Source organism: Antennarius striatus, chromosome 3, assembly GCF_040054535.1.
Source record: "Antennarius striatus isolate MH-2024 chromosome 3, ASM4005453v1, whole genome shotgun sequence".
Taxonomy (NCBI): Eukaryota; Metazoa; Chordata; class Actinopteri; order Lophiiformes; family Antennariidae; genus Antennarius; species Antennarius striatus.
Window position 1 is genome coordinate 20,029,010 of NC_090778.1, and position 19,625 is coordinate 20,048,634.

The 19,625-nt window shown below is 40.8% G+C and overlaps 1 protein-coding gene across 1 annotated transcript in view; it reads right to left on the reverse strand.

The window, feature by feature from the left end:
• pde4d (phosphodiesterase 4D, cAMP-specific) overlaps positions 1–19,625 on the reverse strand; it is a 159,624-nt gene that overhangs the window by 111,436 nt on the left and 28,563 nt on the right. Inside the window, exon 3 of the mRNA XM_068311752.1 lies at positions 18,531–18,766. Within this exon, the coding sequence (XP_068167853.1) occupies positions 18,531–18,766 (236 nt within the window). The remainder of the gene's footprint in view (positions 1–18,530; positions 18,767–19,625) is intronic.

Genomic DNA, 19,625 nt, shown 5'->3' on the forward strand with positions numbered 1-19,625 from the left:
ACAGCCTACATAGCATCAGAGATGTGAGTGGCTTCAGACCCCGAGAAACAATGATTCGTTATGATGGACAGGACCTGCAGTCTCATTGCAGCCTGACTCAGGGGAAACGTGCTAGAGGACATACCTCTCTTAATATAGCACACACCCATTGCCAGGATTGTCCTCTGTGCTGCTTGTAACTTTAAAGCCACCCTTTCATATATCAATTTATAGTAAGCTAACACAGGCCTGAAGCAGCTGTAGATACAAATACATGCAACGCTGAACAGATCAAGCGTTGCCGTGCAGATACAATACATTGTGATGAAACACAAAAAAAAATGCATTTACTGTTTCAGCCTAATAGATCTTTTAACAGTGTTGCCTTTTGACAATATCAAACTCATTTCTTTACCCTCTCTCTTCCTCTTCACTGCACTTTAACTTCAACAGTGACAATTTGTACCATGGTGCATGTACTGTCATTGGGCTTGGATGATAAGTGGAGCAAGACAAGGGAAGACAAATGGGTTAAGATGGCGATGAGATTTCAGTCCCCGCTGGTGAATGCCCTGAACAGGAATGGTGTTTTTCATCAGCTGCGTGCAAAATTTGCCTGAAAGTAATGAAGAACGGTAATGCGAAACTGAGGGTGATGGCATTTCAAACTCATACCAGTCTAAGTGGGTTTGAGCTTTAGCATTACTATCAGTGTCCATAACAGAACAAAGCAATAAGGTTAATATTCTGACTTGACATCTTACAGTCTCATTAGCTACAAAAACAACAGGGAAAATGCATGTCAAATGAAGTCACATGCAGTTCCACCAGCCTGGTTTTTAATGCTACAAAACCCTAAAGCCTTTAAAATTTTAATTTTGATATGGTGCAGTCTTCCTGTGTTAAATGATGCAGATGAACATAGACAGGTAGGGCACTCCTGAGGGACAAGAAGAAAGTAGGGCACAGCTATTCACTGCTCCAAGATGCCCTGCAGACACATCAATATTATTATCATTCCTGTACTCCAGAATTAAAGGGATCCAGACTGCTGGTCTGGCCCTGATAGGTATGTGCATTGATAGTCCAATACAAAAATTACAAAAATTAAGGCAGCAAGGAAAGGCCTATGAAGCTAATAGCTTCACATTGCGAAGCTATTAGCTGTTAACTTTTCTCCACATATGTACAAAATCCTAGCAATCCTCACACCGGTCAGTAATTTCCTCTTCCTTGCAGTTTCACACTGGCACTCTTTCGTCTTGGAAAGGAATCATCCTCGCCAAGCTTCTTAGGGTTTACGATTCTGGCCTTCTGCCATTGCAACAAAACTTTTTTTCTGTTCTTTGTACTTTGTGTTTCCTCCCCACATGTCCTGGAACAGAAATCTGAGAAAGTTCAGCAACCCTATCAGAGTTCAGTAATTCCATGAGTCAGAATGAGGCACAACAATCACCTGTCTTTGCCCTTTGTTAATTGTGCTTGTGTTCTAAAGCAGTAGTCTTCAACCCCCGGGTCGCGGACCGGTACTGGTACTCAGTACCGGTCAAATACTCAGTAATTGGCTGCACAGGAAGAATACATAACATACATTATTTCCATTTTATTTATGATTCTGAAAGATGTTTTGTTTTGGAAAATTCCACTAAAAAATGATCGCTAAATTGAAATTTCCAATGTAGAAAAACAAACAAAAAATACGTTATAATTTTGTACTTCATTAATGCACATTTGTGCATTATATTTAACTTATTTATGCATTTTACAGCTCCACAAACTACCTTCACATTTCAAAAATTTTGAAATGTAATGTAATGTCTCAACAGTTCTGGCTATTGTTCTGTAATTCAGGAGATTAAGAAAACCAAAAAACTGCTAACTTTTTGTGTCCTAAAATGGAAGGATATGAGTAACACTTCAGAGGCAGCAAAAAAAAAAAGAACGCTGTGAATTTCAAAAGCAGTGGGAACCTACATAACAGCTTCATAAAAAGTGCTTCAAACAAGAAGTCCCAATCTTCAGCTCTCCATGAATAATCACTCTACTCCTCTTTCCTGCACTCTGCTCACTGTCCACATGGCATCCACATGAGATCTCATTGCTAATGAAATCAGTGCACCCCTTTAACTAATGTAGCCATGGTGACTATTTCCCAAATGAGCAAAGTGACCTTCTGTAAAATGCATTTAGGGAAAAATGCGAGGAGATTAAGATTCACATCAAACAGGGTGGATCTATTTCATACTTAATAAATCTAATTTATTTTACAACTGGCCTTTGAATTGTGCCAAGCAGTTATAAGACAGAACGGAATGTCAGGTTAGGTTAATTCCAGTTTTGATAGCCTCACACTCCTTAACAGGAATTATACGGTTCAATTTTACCCAAAGAAAAGTGAAACAATTTTAAATACAGAAGTTGCTTCCTGTTAACTTGGCCATTAGCCCCTTGAATGCCTCACCCTCACCGATGTGCCACAAAACGCCTCAGACTGATGTCTCACATTTTCTCCCCCAAGCTCAGAGGAACATGATCATTATATCCAAGTCATTAGGACAAAGCAGTGGGTTGATTGTTTTTTAGTGTGGTAGTAGTGGTGAAGTTTTGAGCGGTATCACACAACTAACATTTAACCTTTCTGGAGAAAAGACTCCCACAACAACAGATATTACATATATTTCTTTAACCTAAGGCAATTTTTTGCGCGCATGCTTGTGTACGTGCGTGCATGCTTACATACGTCCGTGCGTGTGTGTGTGTGTGTGTGTGTGTGTGTGTGTGTGTGTGTGTGTGTGTGTGTGTGTGTGTGTGTGTGTGTGTGTGTGTGTGTGTGTGTGTGTGTGTGTGTATTTATCTAGCACATAGCATTGTCTTCTCAGGGATTAACTGATGCCTGACTCTGTTCCGTAGAGATCAAGGTGTGAATGGCCAATGGAATGTGAATGCAATGTTTCAGGGAATTTCTTATAATTATCTCCAACGGGCACACACACATCAAACAAATTAACTGACTATTTCAATTTGTGTTTGCTCTGAAAAGTGTCAGGTCAGCACATTTAGATACATTTGCCAAAACACAATTAGTGCATGGGATAATGCACAGCTAACTGAACACCTTCACCAAGTGTACATATCAGGAAGTGTTTCACACATTGCCCCGGTCTCCCTCGTGGCGAGTAGCACCTCATCACTGTCAGGTATGTGAAAATGAACAAACCTTTTGTCTTCTTCTGAACAGCAAATAAGTTGTATTTTCTGTCATGCCTAAATATATAATAATATATATATACGGGTAATATACTGTATTTACCCGTGGATGAACATCCACAGATTGCAACACTGGTAGCCAGTTTACTGGTTGTGACTCCATGATTTGACACACGTCATTCAATTATGAACGATTCATCAACCATAACGCATAACCTTTCCTCTCCAAGAAGCGAAAGCAAGAATCGTCAAAGAACCAGAACAAACACAAAGATACAAAACATAAAATGAACTGTCTGCAGATCCTACATTAAAATTGTATTTGTATTCACAAAAGCAAAATATTCTTGAACATGAAAATGTTTTTGCTCTTATTCAGTGAAAACTGCAAATGTTAATGTTACTGCAAATGACCTTCCCATCATCAACAAAAGACTGTTTCAAAAAATAATTTTTCGATATGAATTTTAAAGGTGAGCTAGAAAACGTATTCCGGTTTGTCAGATCTAAATTGTGTATAACAGAAATTTTAGTAATGATGTAATTACAAACACTAGGAGACAATCTAAAGAGTTCTGTTAATGGGTCTGTAATAGAAGCCATCAAGCCCAGCCTGTCCATTCTTTACAATGGATTGACAACAAAATCCATCTCCTGTTAATTAGTGAAAAGTCCTGGAGTGATTTATTACATACATAGTGGCATGAAATTAACAAATGAGTCTTGCTGCCGCACGTGAAACCTTTTCAATATAATATACACACAGCCTGTAGTCTCATAAGTTATGACTGAAAGAAAGACTTATCTTTTAGAATTCTAATTAGTAGTGATAATTTTTCCTTATAGTTAAAATTGCTCCAAAGAATTATGTTACATTTCCAGCCTTTAAATCTTCCGAATAACAATCTTTTGCCGTCAGTAGGGAGTTGTTTTTTTTACATATGTCATGCAGTTGTCAATGCAGTCCATTAATACAAACTATAAAATCATAATTATTTGGGAGAAAAAAGGCCCATGAAAACATTTTTGTGTGTCGACATATAGAGCTTTTTAACTATACTGTCAGTTTTCCCCTTCTAGAAGGCAGTTATCCAAGTGGTGGAGATGCAACCCACTGCAGGCTTGCTTTCACAAGAGCGAGCTGGTTGAGACGTGTGTGCGACAGGTCGTCAGATGGAAGCTGACAGATGAGGCAGGAGACATGTGCCCCTAAGACACAATTCGTTCAAGATAAAGACGCGGAAAAAGGAAGGCGAATCAATAGACATAAAGAGCATGAGTGAGAGCAAAGGAGACAGAAAAGGGCAATGGGACAGATAGGAGGATATGAACAACACCAGGGAGGAGATATGTCAGTATGGACTTCAAATGTGTTTCACGAGGCTGCCTTTGTTAACACCCGTGAACAAGAATATGGAGAAGATATACGTCTCGAGACAATGCACTGACTGGCAGACAAAGAAAACTGGCAAAGTGAAAAAAAAGACAATAATCAAAAGCTGAGAGAGGTAATCTGAGAAACGTGTGCAGGGTGCTAAGGCTTCGCATGACAGAAGGTTTCCACAAAATCTCCCTTCACTATAAGGCAGTGTAAGAACCCTGATCATGTTAGGGGAGCCTTACAATTTGCTGGCAGGTTAATTGTTGGTCTATTTCTTCCAGTAAGCGATACCTTATGCCACTGGATGAGGTAAAGTTATCACCTGATGCTAGAAGGGGAGTAGTGTGGATTGTCAATGTCCACTATATTAAGGCTTTGTGTCATTTAATGAGAAATAAAAGCTGACAAGTAATTCTGTTGTCATTGCTCTCTACAAAGCTTTGATACGGATAACCTGACAGACACAATCAATAATTCAAACCTCTATATATTCTCTCTGAAAGCTCCTAGCAGACCCTATATGGAGCAATCACTAGCCCAGCTAGAGCCTTTATCAACCGGTGAAGTGTGAGATGATCAGTAAGATATATGTGAGCCAAGAGCTCAGGAAATCTCCAAGCACCATGCAGGCAGTCTCCAAGCTCTGGCTCGTAGCCAAACCACGGCTATCCTTCATCAAATGATTTTCATGCGTTTCATTCGCCAGGCAGATGACCAGTAAGGAAAGGGCAGCCCGGGGGGGGGGGGCACACAACAAACGCCTGTTGCTGCTGATAAAAATTAGATGGCCAGTCCTCACAACATAAGTTGTTGGAGTTCTTCTCCTTTTTGAGGTCTTGGCATTCACCACATCTCCTCTCCTTTATGAAGTAATAATGTTTCCCTAGACCCAGGCACACACACTAACCCGTCGTTCCGGCTGGATTTTGTTCAATTATCACAATGAGAAAATATATTCCCCAGCAGAATCAGTCTTTGCCTGCCCAACTGTTGTGCTTTAAAACAACAGATGTGTGCATTAAAACAAATCTCCCAGTGGTGAACTTGAATATCAGTGTTTACTTCAGCAAGTTTCACGACTGTGCACGATTATGCCATCTGACAAATTGGTATACATATTATTTAAGATAGAATTTTCAAGGTGTATCCTTCATGTTTCTGTAATATGCATTTCTGGATTGTTTTAACATGTTAAAGATACAACCAGAAGCTTTTATAAATCAAAAAGAATCACTTAAAAATTAGGAATGTATTACAGATTACATGGCCTCAAAGAAAATACAACTCATTACAAAAGAGGTGCGCCGAAAACAGCATCAACCTTTGGTAACAGTTTCATCTCTGATTGGTGAAAGATTCTTGAGGACCAACAACTCAGAAATGAGAAAAGATATGAAAAAAACAAAAGTTCTACCAATGTGTGTTACACCACAGGCAGCTGGAATGACCAAAATAGATATCTTGTTTTGTCAGACACTTGAGATTGCCTCTGGAAAATAATGAGATTAAGCCATGGTGGCAAGGGTCAGTGGTTAACACACAGATTGGCTCTCAAAGTTTCTTTCAGTTTGCTCCTTTTCTATGATGTTGTGACAGTCGCAATGGTTTGTGGTCATTTTATAAAATGATCCATCTTGTTTCACTGCATCTAGAGAAAAATGGTTTGCTAGCTCAAACAGACAAAACACATTTGCCTCGATGATCTCTTGTTGTTTGGTATGTTGCAGCAGAGCCGTTCGTTGAAAGTATTCATTCGAATTTTAGGTTCTGTCGGTGATCTGAGTTGTTATTCATAAACACATTTAGATAGCAAAATTAGCAAAAAATATGGCGACAAATATAAATAATCTCACCACTTCCTCCGGGGGAAGAACGGTTTATTCAGATGAAGATTATGTAAAGATTCCACCTAACTTGATTGAAGATTTTCACTTCATTACTGTATTACACACGAGGCTGACAGGCAGACTGACTGCAGTACTGAATGTTGGTGATATAAACTTGCTAATGGATTCTGAGTAGCTATCAAGTGGCACATTTTTTATGGTTTCCGATGAGTGGTTTTGGTTATATTCATTCCATTTAGAGATTAGAATATAACCATATTCCATCCGCTTCTAGGCATGCATATTTAGTATGATCTGAGTCACAGTATGGCTGGTGTTACAGTATATCGGTTACACGGTGCTCCAATGGAGAGAAGCTTTTCCCTGTCTCCTGATAACTGCGGATTCACAGCATGATTGGCAGACCAACATTGACAACCGACCAGAATGTGTCTGCATCGATAAGTTTCTAATGCACATACTCATTTATCAAAGAAGGAGATAGTCACATGATCATACATCAAACAGTCTATTTCTGTTTGATTTAGCAGGTCAACAAGACCCACCACAGTCAGAAATTGTCACTCACGAATTGTTCCATTACCCAAGCTACATGATGTTTGACACTGATCTCTGCTAATGGAAAGTTTAGTACCATGTCTGCAGTGAGTTCATTAGCATGAGCTGGGCACATTTCACAGGCACGAGAGTACAGCCCCTACAGTAGATAGGTTTTGAGCAAGTAGCAGCCTATGTACTGTGATTATGGCCATGACGGTGTTATATATAGCCATGTGCCCAATAGCAGTTCCTGCCTCGCTCACTAACACCCTTGGGACCTAATGACAAAGCCAAGGGGTTATGCTTCATGTCGGCTAAAAACCTCACTATGGCACTAACAGTCCCAGTAGGGGGGTGGAGGAGGAGTGGCTGGAAAAAAATAATAAAATACAGCATAGAGAAAGAGCGGGAACAGGAAATGTTTTTTACAGTCTACTGATGTTCAAGGGACATATTATCCAGATGGTACACCTTCTATCCCTTCACTCACTTAGACGCTGCATCCTTTTTTTTTTTTTGACATTTCTTCGGCCAGCTGCCGAATCGCCAAACCTTGATTGCAACATCAATGAGAAAAATCAGAATTCTTTTCACTGATATCTTCAGATCTTCCCCCATCTTTCCCCTACAACATCCACATGGCAGAGACAGGGACGCAATAGGGGAGAAATGCCATCTCATCAAAGGATGCTCCAGATTCTCTCTGAGGTCTCAGAGAGGCCTTGAGCAGTGTCTCGGCTCATCCTGGATTCTGACACATTTGGGTGATGTGTATTACCTTGGGGCTGCTGGACCTTGCACCCAACGAGCTGCTCCGGCAGACACAGCAACATCCTCGCTTCTCTGAGGGAATGATTTGCTGTCCTTCTCTATACATAAGATTGATATTAACTGTCTGTATTGAGCAAGTAGCTGGCTGTTCTTGTTAGTTTATGACTGGGATGATGGCACAGAAGTTATTTCTATCCATCTGTTACAATTAGGAAATATGTGTTGGTTTTCTGACCCGCAACAACAACTTGATTGCAGAGTATTTCATGTGGTGATATGTGACCCGATGCAGCCTGGCTGATTGGAAAAGTCGGCCGAGAACATGACGTGTTGACTGGACTAAAGAGTGTCTAAAAAGTCTGGCTTTATGTGCTAAAAAGCTGTCAAGCCCAGGAAGGGAGTTAGCAGTCTTTGTGTAGCTTAGCTATATGCTGTATACTCAAAGGCTTTTAAAGCAATCCAAGAAATGTCAAGGAGACTAAGGAGGGTAAGACTTCAGGTGTTTGGGCCACAGAAACAAAAACCTAGTGCTACTTTCATGAGACAATAGATTAGAAATCTATTGTCATTCATGGGGTTTAGATAATGATGATTTAAATATATATTGAAAAGAATTAACAATAATTTGTTTTATTCCCAATGCAATACTTTTGAAATCTCACACCAAATATTGTGTATTGCGTAATCTCTACTTGAATGTTGAATCTGGAGCAATGACGCGTTCATTTAGGGTTTGAGGACATTTGTCCTCCCATCCAAAAGGCATCTCTAGTTCTATCTGACTTGTGGAGAGTTTCAAATATTTAAACTCTGCTAAGGACACTGACACAGCCAGAGTTATTAAAGTCACATGCAGTTTGTCTCGAAAACAGCACCCAAATAGACGTCCTTTGCTCCAGATTTAACCTTCAAGGATCAACACGGGCTGGATGAAAGAGAATCAACACGACCGCAAAATGCGTTGGCCTTACTAATGAAGTTGTTCCTGATAATGCAGGTGTTGCAGGAGTTTTACCTTCTATGAATGAAGATCATTACCAGAAAACTGAATCATTATGCCCATTGTTATTGCAAGCAATGAATCATGGTAGAATTTTATATTATGACTTTTAGCGATGCAATTAAATATGGAGGTTTCATGACATCCACACTGGATGAAAGCCTTTGAGAATCACTCTGGCAGCGGTCTGCAGCTAGACGGATGCACAGAAAATAACAAAACACAACCAATACATGGGCCCTGCCAGCCAGCTGCTGATAACGACGAGCCAAGCTGTGGTATACAAAGGGCAAACCTTAATTTAGCCTGGTGTTCGTCTATACTGTATGTGCGCGTGTGAATTGTTCCTCTTACATAATTAGCTTCCTGTCTAGAGGTTGATTTGTGTGGGTTAATCTACGTGTAATCACCCTCCTGAAGCAGATTTGAAACATGCTTGACTCAGCTTTCACGCACTCAAATCGCACGAATGTCTACTGTAAAATTTCTCCATCGAGGGACATTTTAAAAATCACACGGGTGTTTCTGTGCACTGCAACATTTGCAATGTCACATCCATTTGTGCTTCAATCCCTCTCCGGCTTCTCCGTGTGACTGATCTGCTACTGTACCACTGTGACTGTCTGTCAGACAGGCTATCCTGTGCACTTACCACATCTGACTGATGACTGGACCTGCAGGGACGCATCAGTCATGTCTGAACTGTTTCTTCCTTTTTTTTCCAAATAAATGTTAAAATGAAGAACGAAAGGAAGCGGTGATCTATAGAAGGGAAACTTACACCCACAACAGTCATTTATGCGACAAAGCTGAGGTCACCTTCTCATATTTTAATTCAGCTGGTCTTATTTTCCTCCCTCTTTTCCTAGAACAAGTGAATAATTAGAGCAGAAACATTTGCCCACATAATCAGGCGCTCTGAGTGTAGAGCTGTGTTCCTGTCCATCTCTCTCTCTCTCTCTCTCTCTCTCTCTCTCTATCTCTCTCTCTCTCTCTCTCTCTCTCTCTCTCTCTCTCTCCCTCTCTCTCCCTCTCCCCCTCTCTCTCTGTCTTATTACTGTCAGTATATTTGACTATAGCTGCTCAGGCTGAATACAAACAAACATCAGTAAAAACACGACTTGTCACACATAATCCATACTGTCAGCTGCATTATTGTGACTGTGTTCATTATGTATTAGTGATGATGTAGATCCCCTCTTACTGTATCCCTTCCCCTCAGAGACCAGGGACTAATTCACACCAGACATAAACACTCAGCCCAGTGATCTTAAAGATGAGATCACTACAGCAACAACCTCGAGTCACAAGAGGCTGTGTGTGTGCTGGGCTCACAGTCACACCTATGATTACCGACTCTGACCTGTCTTTGGTAAACGCTTCCATTTCATCTCATCAGTATCCTTCATTAAGCAGCCACATCTCCACCTACCTCCAGTGTCAACCTAACGAACAGATGAGCAGGAACACACAATCTCATAATAACTATTTATATTGTCACTACTCCCTTAAACCTCTTTTGACTTTACTATTTTTTCCCCAACACATCATTCTCGCTCTCACACCCCGTTCTGACCTGCACCAAACTGTCCACGCGTTAAAGCTCCTTTATTCTAAGAACACTAAAAAATAGAAGTTAGGTGACGAGAGATTTAAGTTCAAAAAGGTGTGACCGCAATGATCATGTGATTTATTTATTTATTTAACGTATATTTCTTTGTCTTTGTTTTGCAATCGAGCGATCAAACATGTTCATCCATCCTTTATTTCTCTTCCCACGGAAACGATTTTTTGTGCGTGCCGCACAAAAAAGTGATGGAAAACAAGAGTTCCAACATGGACTGGAACAAAATCGCTGATAAGGTCTTCAAAGTTGGGACTAAATGTGAGATAAATTACTTAAAACGCTCTCCTGCCTTTGTCACACACACACACACACACATACACACACTTACACACACACACAACGCCCATCTCCATGGAGGGGAATTAGAAAGAGACACAAGATGAAGATGAAGAACAGCAGTTGGCATCGCGCCTCTTACCGTCGAAGACCTTGAAACGACGACGGCCACGACATTCTGGATTTCTTCAGCCCGGGTCGGTGCCCCGTGTCCACCGCGTAAGTCCGGTCCATGTTCCTAGGGCTGAGGTACCTCTCGGTGTCCGAAAAGCCTCTTTGTCTCACTCGGTCGTTCTTGCGCACTACCAGCGCGTGGTGGAGCGGAGAGAGCGCTGCCTGGTTCTGCTGCCGCCACAAATGTTTTGGCGCCTTAGTGCTCACCGCGGTTCCACCGCCGGGGACCAAGGACGCAGTCCCGACTTTACCACAGACGGGCTCCATTCTCCTTGTAAAGTTCTTGTTGATTTTTTTTTTTCTTTTAAAAAAAATAAGCACTTAAAAAGCAATTCAAACGGATTGGCCTTGGGGAGAGTGCTTTGACAGGGATGGGGGGGGGGGGGGCCGAGTTGAAGGTATTTTTTTTAGGAAGAAAGTAGCCCCGACGGCAAAATTATGATTCTCGGAGTAACTGAGACAACTTTTTTGGTCACTCTCGGTGCTTCGCGTCCAGTTTGTGGATAGAGATCACATAATGACTTTAACTTCATCAACTTCCTCACCGGCCAGCAGGAACACAGTGGACGCAGCCAAAAACGATTCCATTTACGCATCACGGGTTTAAATCCCAATTAACGACTGCGTGGAAACGGAAGAATAGTTCCTGAGTTAAAAAATTTTTTAAAAAAAAACACAAGGAGAAACCTACCAATTGCATCTGGCAGCCGAGTGCTCCCCGCTCCCTCCATACGCGCCCATTTCAGCAAGGTGCTTCTGTTGATGCAGCAGAACAAGATGTTCGGCACAGGACGGTGCAAACAGGCTCGATTGTATGTCCGCAACACCTTGGGAACTTATGCAAACCCCCCCCCCCCCCAAGCGCTGTAGTTCAGTTTACGCGCTTGGCATGCGTAAAACCATCCACAGATAACTACACTGTTCTTTCCTCCTCAAATCCCCTGCAGAAACAAGCGGTGGGGTGTAGTGCACAGGATAATACATTAAACATGAGGGACCCACCCAAAGCACCTCCCCCGAAAGCGTCCAAGAGTGAGAAAGCAGAGGGTGGAAGTGGGCAGAGAGCCAGGTGGCCATGTCACATAAACAATGCTGGACTAGTGAAATGTTCCAGTAGTTTACATAAGGTTTGTGTTTGTGGAAGTGCAGGGGATTAACAAATGTATTAACTTATCCAGGTAAAAGAGGCTCTCCATCATGGTAATTCATTTAAAAACTGTGCATCTTTCCAGGGTGTCTGCCTCTGCCTGTGATGAAGAGGAGTGCAGTGGTACAGTAACCTTGTTCGTCTCTCCTGTTCTATTTGTCATCATTTCAAGGGACTTTCAGGGAGGGCAGCGCTCTTCCCATCCATCCCCTACAATCTCCTTGCAGTAGTGTGTGTAGGCAGACTCCCCTGCATTAGCAGCAGAAAGATAGTCCTGTATAAAACAATGTGACTCATCCTTGACAAAGTCATCGAGTGCCATGGTGCCGGGACAGGAAGGTTAGTCCAACAAGGCAATTGTGAACTTTAGCAAAAAAAAAAAAAAAAAGGACTGTACCCCTTTTAATAGGCATTTTTTGGTTTGCTTCTTCATCAAGTAATACTCTGGTTTTGATATTCGAGAAGGTAGAGATCTTGTAGTGTTTGAACATCATGGTGTCACAGATATATCAATACATTCAGCTCTCTTACAGGACACAGAGCAGAGATAAAGAAGCACATGCATGCACACTTGAGTGGCTCATATAAATTATGGACTTTGTGCCGGGCCTCTTATGGTTAACCATGTTCCACGTACTACAGGGACAAACTGGTGCAGCACGTGTAGCAGAGCTAACCGGAAATGCACGTGAATCCATTGCCGTTTCTAATTCTTTGATTCTACACTACGTCACGAAAACTATGTCATCCAGTAGGTGATGTAATGGGAGTCACCTTCACCAAACAACATACCGGATTGGCAACTTTTCAAGATGGCACACCTTATATAAATGTTTGTCTCTGGGATTTATTAACTACCTAAACAACAAAAGCTGTTACATCTGCCTCTACTAAATGTAACGTAATCTCATGAAGCCATAATTTGGTCTCCCTTCAAAGGATATTTTTTCGGATATTATTTTTCCATGTGCTACTTTCATTTTATGCTCGATTGGTTTTCTTGTCTACTAAAACTGAATGAGGCTGTTATTCCAGGGATAATGAGGCAATGACTGAGATAACTATTAGTGCAGTCGGTAGTCATTGATTATACCCGATTGCTATCTTCAACAAGGCCTTACTGAACAGAGCAGTTTCAGCCATACCTGATGTTTCACAGCTAGTTGTCTCTCAGTCATTAACCTTCGAAAATGTGAATCACAGAAACAAACTTAGAGAAGTATTTCTGTACAAAAGCCTCAAGTTAAAAGTAATGACTTAATGACTCCAATGCTGTTATTGTTGGCACAGGTTTGTCATCCGCTGATATAGTGAACCTTTTCTGTAATGTAACTTAAATTAACATCTTTGTACAAATTTTACTGTACTTTCAACAGAATAAAATTCTACTTTTACATATTCATAGTGCATCTGGTCCTTTTAAACGCGAATGCACCAATCCAGCCGGTATCTGAGGCCCCAGGGCACTAAATTGTATGAATAAGATATAAGCTTGCTACAGATCAATTGAGAATTCTCACTTTATGGTTCATCAAGTAGCAATTCATATCTATGTCTATGAAGACTCTTTGTGTATGGAGTGACTGTTAGAGAGCTTCATCACGTGTTGCAACAAAAAGCCCCAAAAGGTCACTTTTATCAACACCTTTGATCATGTGATGGACTACAATCCTTCAAAAATGGATGTTGTTGCAAATTCACAGTTCCAATATATTCTATAATATTATATAGAAGTAATATATAGTTCTAACATAATGTATATGGTTGCTTCACACACATCCTCACCACCATACAATCTGGTGCTGTCAAAAGAGTACCTGACTCAATGTGAAATATGGTCACAATCTGACTTGTGGCCATGAATATTAACTCAGGAAAGTATTTCTAAAGAATATTATCAATTGAAGCTGACCTTTAACCTTTTAAATGTGCATTGTCATCCCTCATGAGCTTATGACGCTTCATGTGTCTGGAGGTCCTTCAAAAGAACATTTATTGGATTCTGGTGCCTTTTAACACATAGAATGAGAAAAATTATGGGTACATTTTGTAATTTCATGTCAAGAAAGTGCTCGTCCTCCAGAGCATATTTAAAGATATTAAAGAGCTAAAAGTATGGAAATGCATTCCGTGAGTAATTCAGAGACATCTTTGATAATAAAACGTGGTAACTGACTTTACTTGACCTGTTTTGCACCAGGCACTTGCAATTTACGTAAAATGGGTTTCTTCAATATTATAAAAGTCAATGAGGAAAGGGTAGAGGACAACAAGTGTAAAATTTCCACTACAGAAAGAATGAATGACGGCTGGGTTTTAAAGCTAGATTATGTTATTTGCAAATGTTTATCTTTGGGCTTTTTAACACAACAGCACTCCTCGTAAGCATTTAGGTAAACATTTCACAACGAAAGGTGTCAATCTAACAACCATCTGCCACGTGTTGTAAAAAGTGTCTCTAATACATGATCTGTGTAGGTCTGAGGTGTCTAAATCCATCTAATGAATTGAATAACATCCTCACACAGTGTATTAACTAATATTTCAAAGTTAACAAAAGCGTCTCTGCTGTATTTAGATGCTGTTTACTTGTCACTGAAAACCAATGACACGATTGAAAGGACATTACCAGTGTCTGTTTGTATTAACATTATGAGGGCGTTTAATGGAAAGTCATGTATTGCTTTGTGCTGCTTTTTTGCATCAACAACGGCGTCTCATTTAGCTGCAGACAGCATTGATAAAACCAAATACATTTGATGTCACAGTCGGAGCCTTTAGTGTTGCACATCTTCCATCCTTAATGCTTGACAACTACATATTTCTTTTTCACCACCACACTGAATTATAGATGTATCAAGCTTGAAGCCAAGTTAAGATATATGACCTTAAAATCCCCCCCCCCTCATCCATTTTTCTCCCCGCAGTCCAGTTTTTAATGGCTGGTACTCAGTTTTGTTATGAAAGCAGTCAAATGTACTTGATGTGATGTAAATAATGGTATAAGGTTACATGCACACGCACGCACACACACACACACACACACACACACACACAACCACACACACACACACACACACACACACACACACACACACACTATGAATGAATGTACCATTAAGTTCTCCCACAAGAAAAAGAAGACATGAAAAGGAGAATATGGTGATTAGCCTGTCCAACGACTGGCCCTCAAATAAAGGCACAACCTCTACAAATTTACAACTTCTAACTAAGTATCGTGATTCGATTTTCAAAGAACAGTTAGTCACACAGCAAAATTTTGTTAGTGTACTGCCAATTATTTGGAGGATGGACTCCACATGGGAAACTTTTTGACATTATAGAAACAGCTGTGGGAAAATGATTTAGTCCTCACTGCTTCTTTACAGGAAGCAGCATCTCTCACTGATACATAAGACAGTGTTGTTTATAGTGTAGATGTGTGCTGTGCCACGCTGCAGGTATTTTGTATTTTCTTGAGTCAACATGTTAAAAAGAAATTGACTTTTAAGCGGAGGAAATTATTTTGCCGTTGTTGTATATCAGAGTTGCCTTGAAAGCAGCCTTGTCTGCCTGAAAATGTCATTTATAACCGAGAGATGTCAGTTTTTATCGGTTCCCGATAAAGGAGCACAGAAGTCAATGACCTTCCTCATGTTTAAAGCCTGTCCATTAAGTCTGCTGATGACACCCTCTAATAAAGTCTCTTTTAACAAGAGTAGGACTAACTGAAGTCTACTTATGTACTGTTTATTGACTCTGCAAGACACTGCAGATCCCATTATCCTGGAAAATTTAAAAAAAAAAAAAAAAAGCGCAGGAAACATGGCAGGTGTGTGTATGGCACTTAGCAAGCCATTGGAAACATATTGAGAAAATCTACTAAATTAAAGAACATCTTTATTGACATGTTTCTGAACCAAATGCTTTGTTCAATTATTAAACCCCACTGGACAACTGTCTGCAATGAGTAACGAAGTCTGTTTGAGATACACTATATTGCCGAATGTACTCATCTAAATAATCAGAATCAGGTGTTCCAGTCACTTCTTCAACTTTCTGCAGAGTCAATCGCTAAAGACCTCCAAACTTCATGTGACCTTCAGATTAAATCAGTAACAGTGCTCAGAGAGCCTCATGGAATGGGTGCATCCAAGCCATACATCACCAAGTGCAATGCAAAGCGTCGGATGCAGTGGTGTAAAGCTCATCACCATTGGACTCTAAAACAGTGGAGACACATTTTCTGGAGTAATGAATCACGCTTCTCCATCTGATAATCTGATGGACGAGTCTGGGTTTGGCGGTTGCCAGGAGAACAATACTTGTCGGACTGCGTTGTGCCAAGTGTGAAGTTTGGTGGAGGGCGGATTATGGTGTGGGGTTGGCTCCTTACTTCCAGTGAAAGGAACTCTGAATGTTTCAGCATGCCAAGACATTTTGGTCAATTCCAAGCTCCCACCTTTGTGGGAACAGTTTGGAACTGGCCCCTTCCTCTTTGAACATGACTGTGCACCAGTGCACCAAGCACGGTCCATAAAGACATGGATGACACAGTCTGGTGCGGCCTGCTTAGAGTCCAGACCTTAACCCAATAGAACACCTTTGGGATGAATTAGAGCAGAGACTGAGAGCCAGGCCTTCTCCTCCAACATCAGTGTGTGACCTCACAAATGCACTTCTGAATTTGGTCAAAAATTCCCATAAACACACTCCTAAACCTTGTGGACAGCCTTCCCAGAAGAGGTCAAGCTGTTATAACTGCAAACGGTGGACCAACTTCATATGGAATCCTATGAACTAGGAATAGGATGTCACTTACATTCATTTGCGAGTCAAGGCAGGTGAGTGTATGCTTTTGGCAATATACTGTAGTGTATATTTGAGTTTATGTTTTGCTGTTTGGCCTGAGGGGATCAAGCTGGTTGGAGGATTTGAGTGCATCTCTACCAAATTTCAGATGTACACACTCCAAGATATGTTTTTTAGAGTTCTTCAGGTAGACTGTGATTCTGCTTTTAGTGAATGCACAGTCATGTCTTTCAGGCCTAATTTCTCCTTATATTTGTACGTGTACACAGCTAAAGCTGGCCATTAAAATATCTCACAGACAAACCATCACACCTGATGTCTTCCGTGTTGTACATTTATCAGTACCACAGCTGCCTGTGCTGTATTTATTGTGAGGTTCTGGATTTATTTTATTTATCATGCTCCTAATGATGAACTACATTTCCATTAGTAAGTGACGGAAGAGACAAATATAAATCCATTAAGTCTACTAATGTGATGAGTCACGCTCCTTATAGCAACCAGACAGCAACCGGTCTGGAAGCCTCTGAATGTCTTTCACATTATCCAAGTGAACGTTGTGGAACGGCCGATACTTTCCATCCCCGTACTGTACCTTCCTTTCAGACACCCTTTGGTATCCGATGTCTCTTGGAAGTGGGGCGGGTAATCTGTCACAATTAACGTGTTTGTTTTTTTCACTTTCATTCTGCATGTTTATGCAAAGACCCGATGAGCTAAAACGATTGAAATCCATCCTTGTTGTTGAGCAGAAACAGATGAGTTTAAAATGAGAGCTTTCATAATCACTTTAAAACACAGATTTATTTAACAGGCACTATTGATTCAAATGCAGCTGCCCTGACTAATTTCACCTGCCCCTGTGCATCGAGTGTGTTCCGTCAGATCTGCTCCTGTCTGTTCCGTACTTCTGCATTTTGCCACTGTCTGTTTTTCCCACCGATCCTGCTTGGCTTCTCTACCTTTTGAACTTCTTTTATTGTCTTATTTATGACCGGTCTATTATGCTCACCTTGCTTTTCCCCTCAGTTCTCTTTTCCCCACGCACACAACTACACCTCTGATCTCTGACTGCTGACACAGGATTACCCTCTCTTTCTCATCTGGGTCACTCTGTTAACTTTCTTCATTAAGTTTTACAGAAAATGTGTGCTTTGGATTTTTACAACTGCAGTTAAGTTGTCACGACAGGAAGTAAGGTACGAGTGGAGGAGGTCTGTTGTTGATGAGGGTGGGCTTAAATTAGTCGAACCCAATTTAATGCCAAATGAGATTTCACCCAAACATGGGAGTACAATAAATGGGCAAAGTTACATCACAGTATGCACTTATAGGAGAGAAGTGCATTTTTACGACTTTTTCCAGGGTCATGTACAAGTCATGTCCATACATGATAAGATACAACTTTTTACCACAAGCACATAGTTTCAGTCAATTGCTTAGACTTTATCAGTATTAATTCATTCAGAGCTGTTCAGCTATTGCTATTGTCAAATAGCTTGTGCAAAAATTCTAGATATACAATAAGATTCGACTTTCCAAGTGAAAAATGTCCGACTGAGAAACTCTGCATCTTCTTCACTTGCACATTCAGATTCACTCTGACAGTTACAAGAATGCTGAAATCTGCATTTCCACCCCCAAGCACAGCCACTGTTTGTGTTTTCATTCACATCAAATGGGTTCTGCATTCATCCACCAAAACAAATTAGTCGTTTCATTCAGAGACTTTTTCTTAGCATAACAAAAAGCACATCCACATTTCCTACCTGCTGGTGTCTGCTGAGGTGATGGCGATGAGCGGCGGGGTGCGTAGTGGGAGTGTTGTGGGCCGTGGGGGGACAGTGACAGAGTCTGCCGACTCAGGCTTACGATCACAGTAGTACTGTTCTGCCTGTCTAAAGGCTAAGGGGGGCAACTGGACCATCCGGGTAGACTGCCTCCGGACCAGGAAGGGCTCCAGGGATGCAACCGACTCCAGTGATTCAAATGAATCATCAGACCCCTGGATGAAGAGCAAGGATGAACTGTCAACATCAAAAATACAGACATTTTAAGGAATTTAAAAGATGATGAAAAATGAAAGAGCAAATACATCCTGTGTAAACAGTACAGTGGCCAAAAGATGATTTGGGCCAATGCAGAATCAAAGACATGCTTTAATCTCTCTGAAGTGCAAGATCAATGTTAAAACCACAGTTGATTAATTTGAAATTATTGATTTGATGGATGAAAAACAAATAACTAGATGCAGCCTTCACACTTTATCATGCCTTAAGCCACTGATAGAGAGGCCTGGGATAGGCTTCTGTCCAAGGCACTGGTTTTATTAATGAGGCATCAACTGACTTAAGTTGAATGTTAATAACATTATATAGTCATTATAAAGTGGGAAGTAAATTTGTGAAAAAGTAATGAGAAACCAACAAGTCACCAATCTTCCAAGACGTTCATTCTAAAAGGGTGCTGCACTTGTTTGAACAAATTAAAGAGAGCTCACGTGATGAAGTATTTAGTGATGAACAGAGGTCTAAATATGAAGACCTATTATGGGAGATTCCAAATCTCAAAGTAAAAATGAGACCTTGCTGTGTCAAGAAGAAAAAAAAAATCAAATGAAATGCTCAGTGGGAGACAGGAGCCTTATAAAAGCCTTATAAAAGTTCATGCTACATACAGATCAGTGTGAGAGGAGAGACAGGTACTCTACCGCAGCAACTGAACTGGAAGGAAGCACATCAAATGGTCAATACTCCAATAAGTGGCCGACAGCATCAGCAGAGCATGTCCTTCAAAAACAGGACTGCTCCAAATCAAAACCTCCTCCATTATAGCTAGATTAAAGTCTCATTTTGACAACAGTA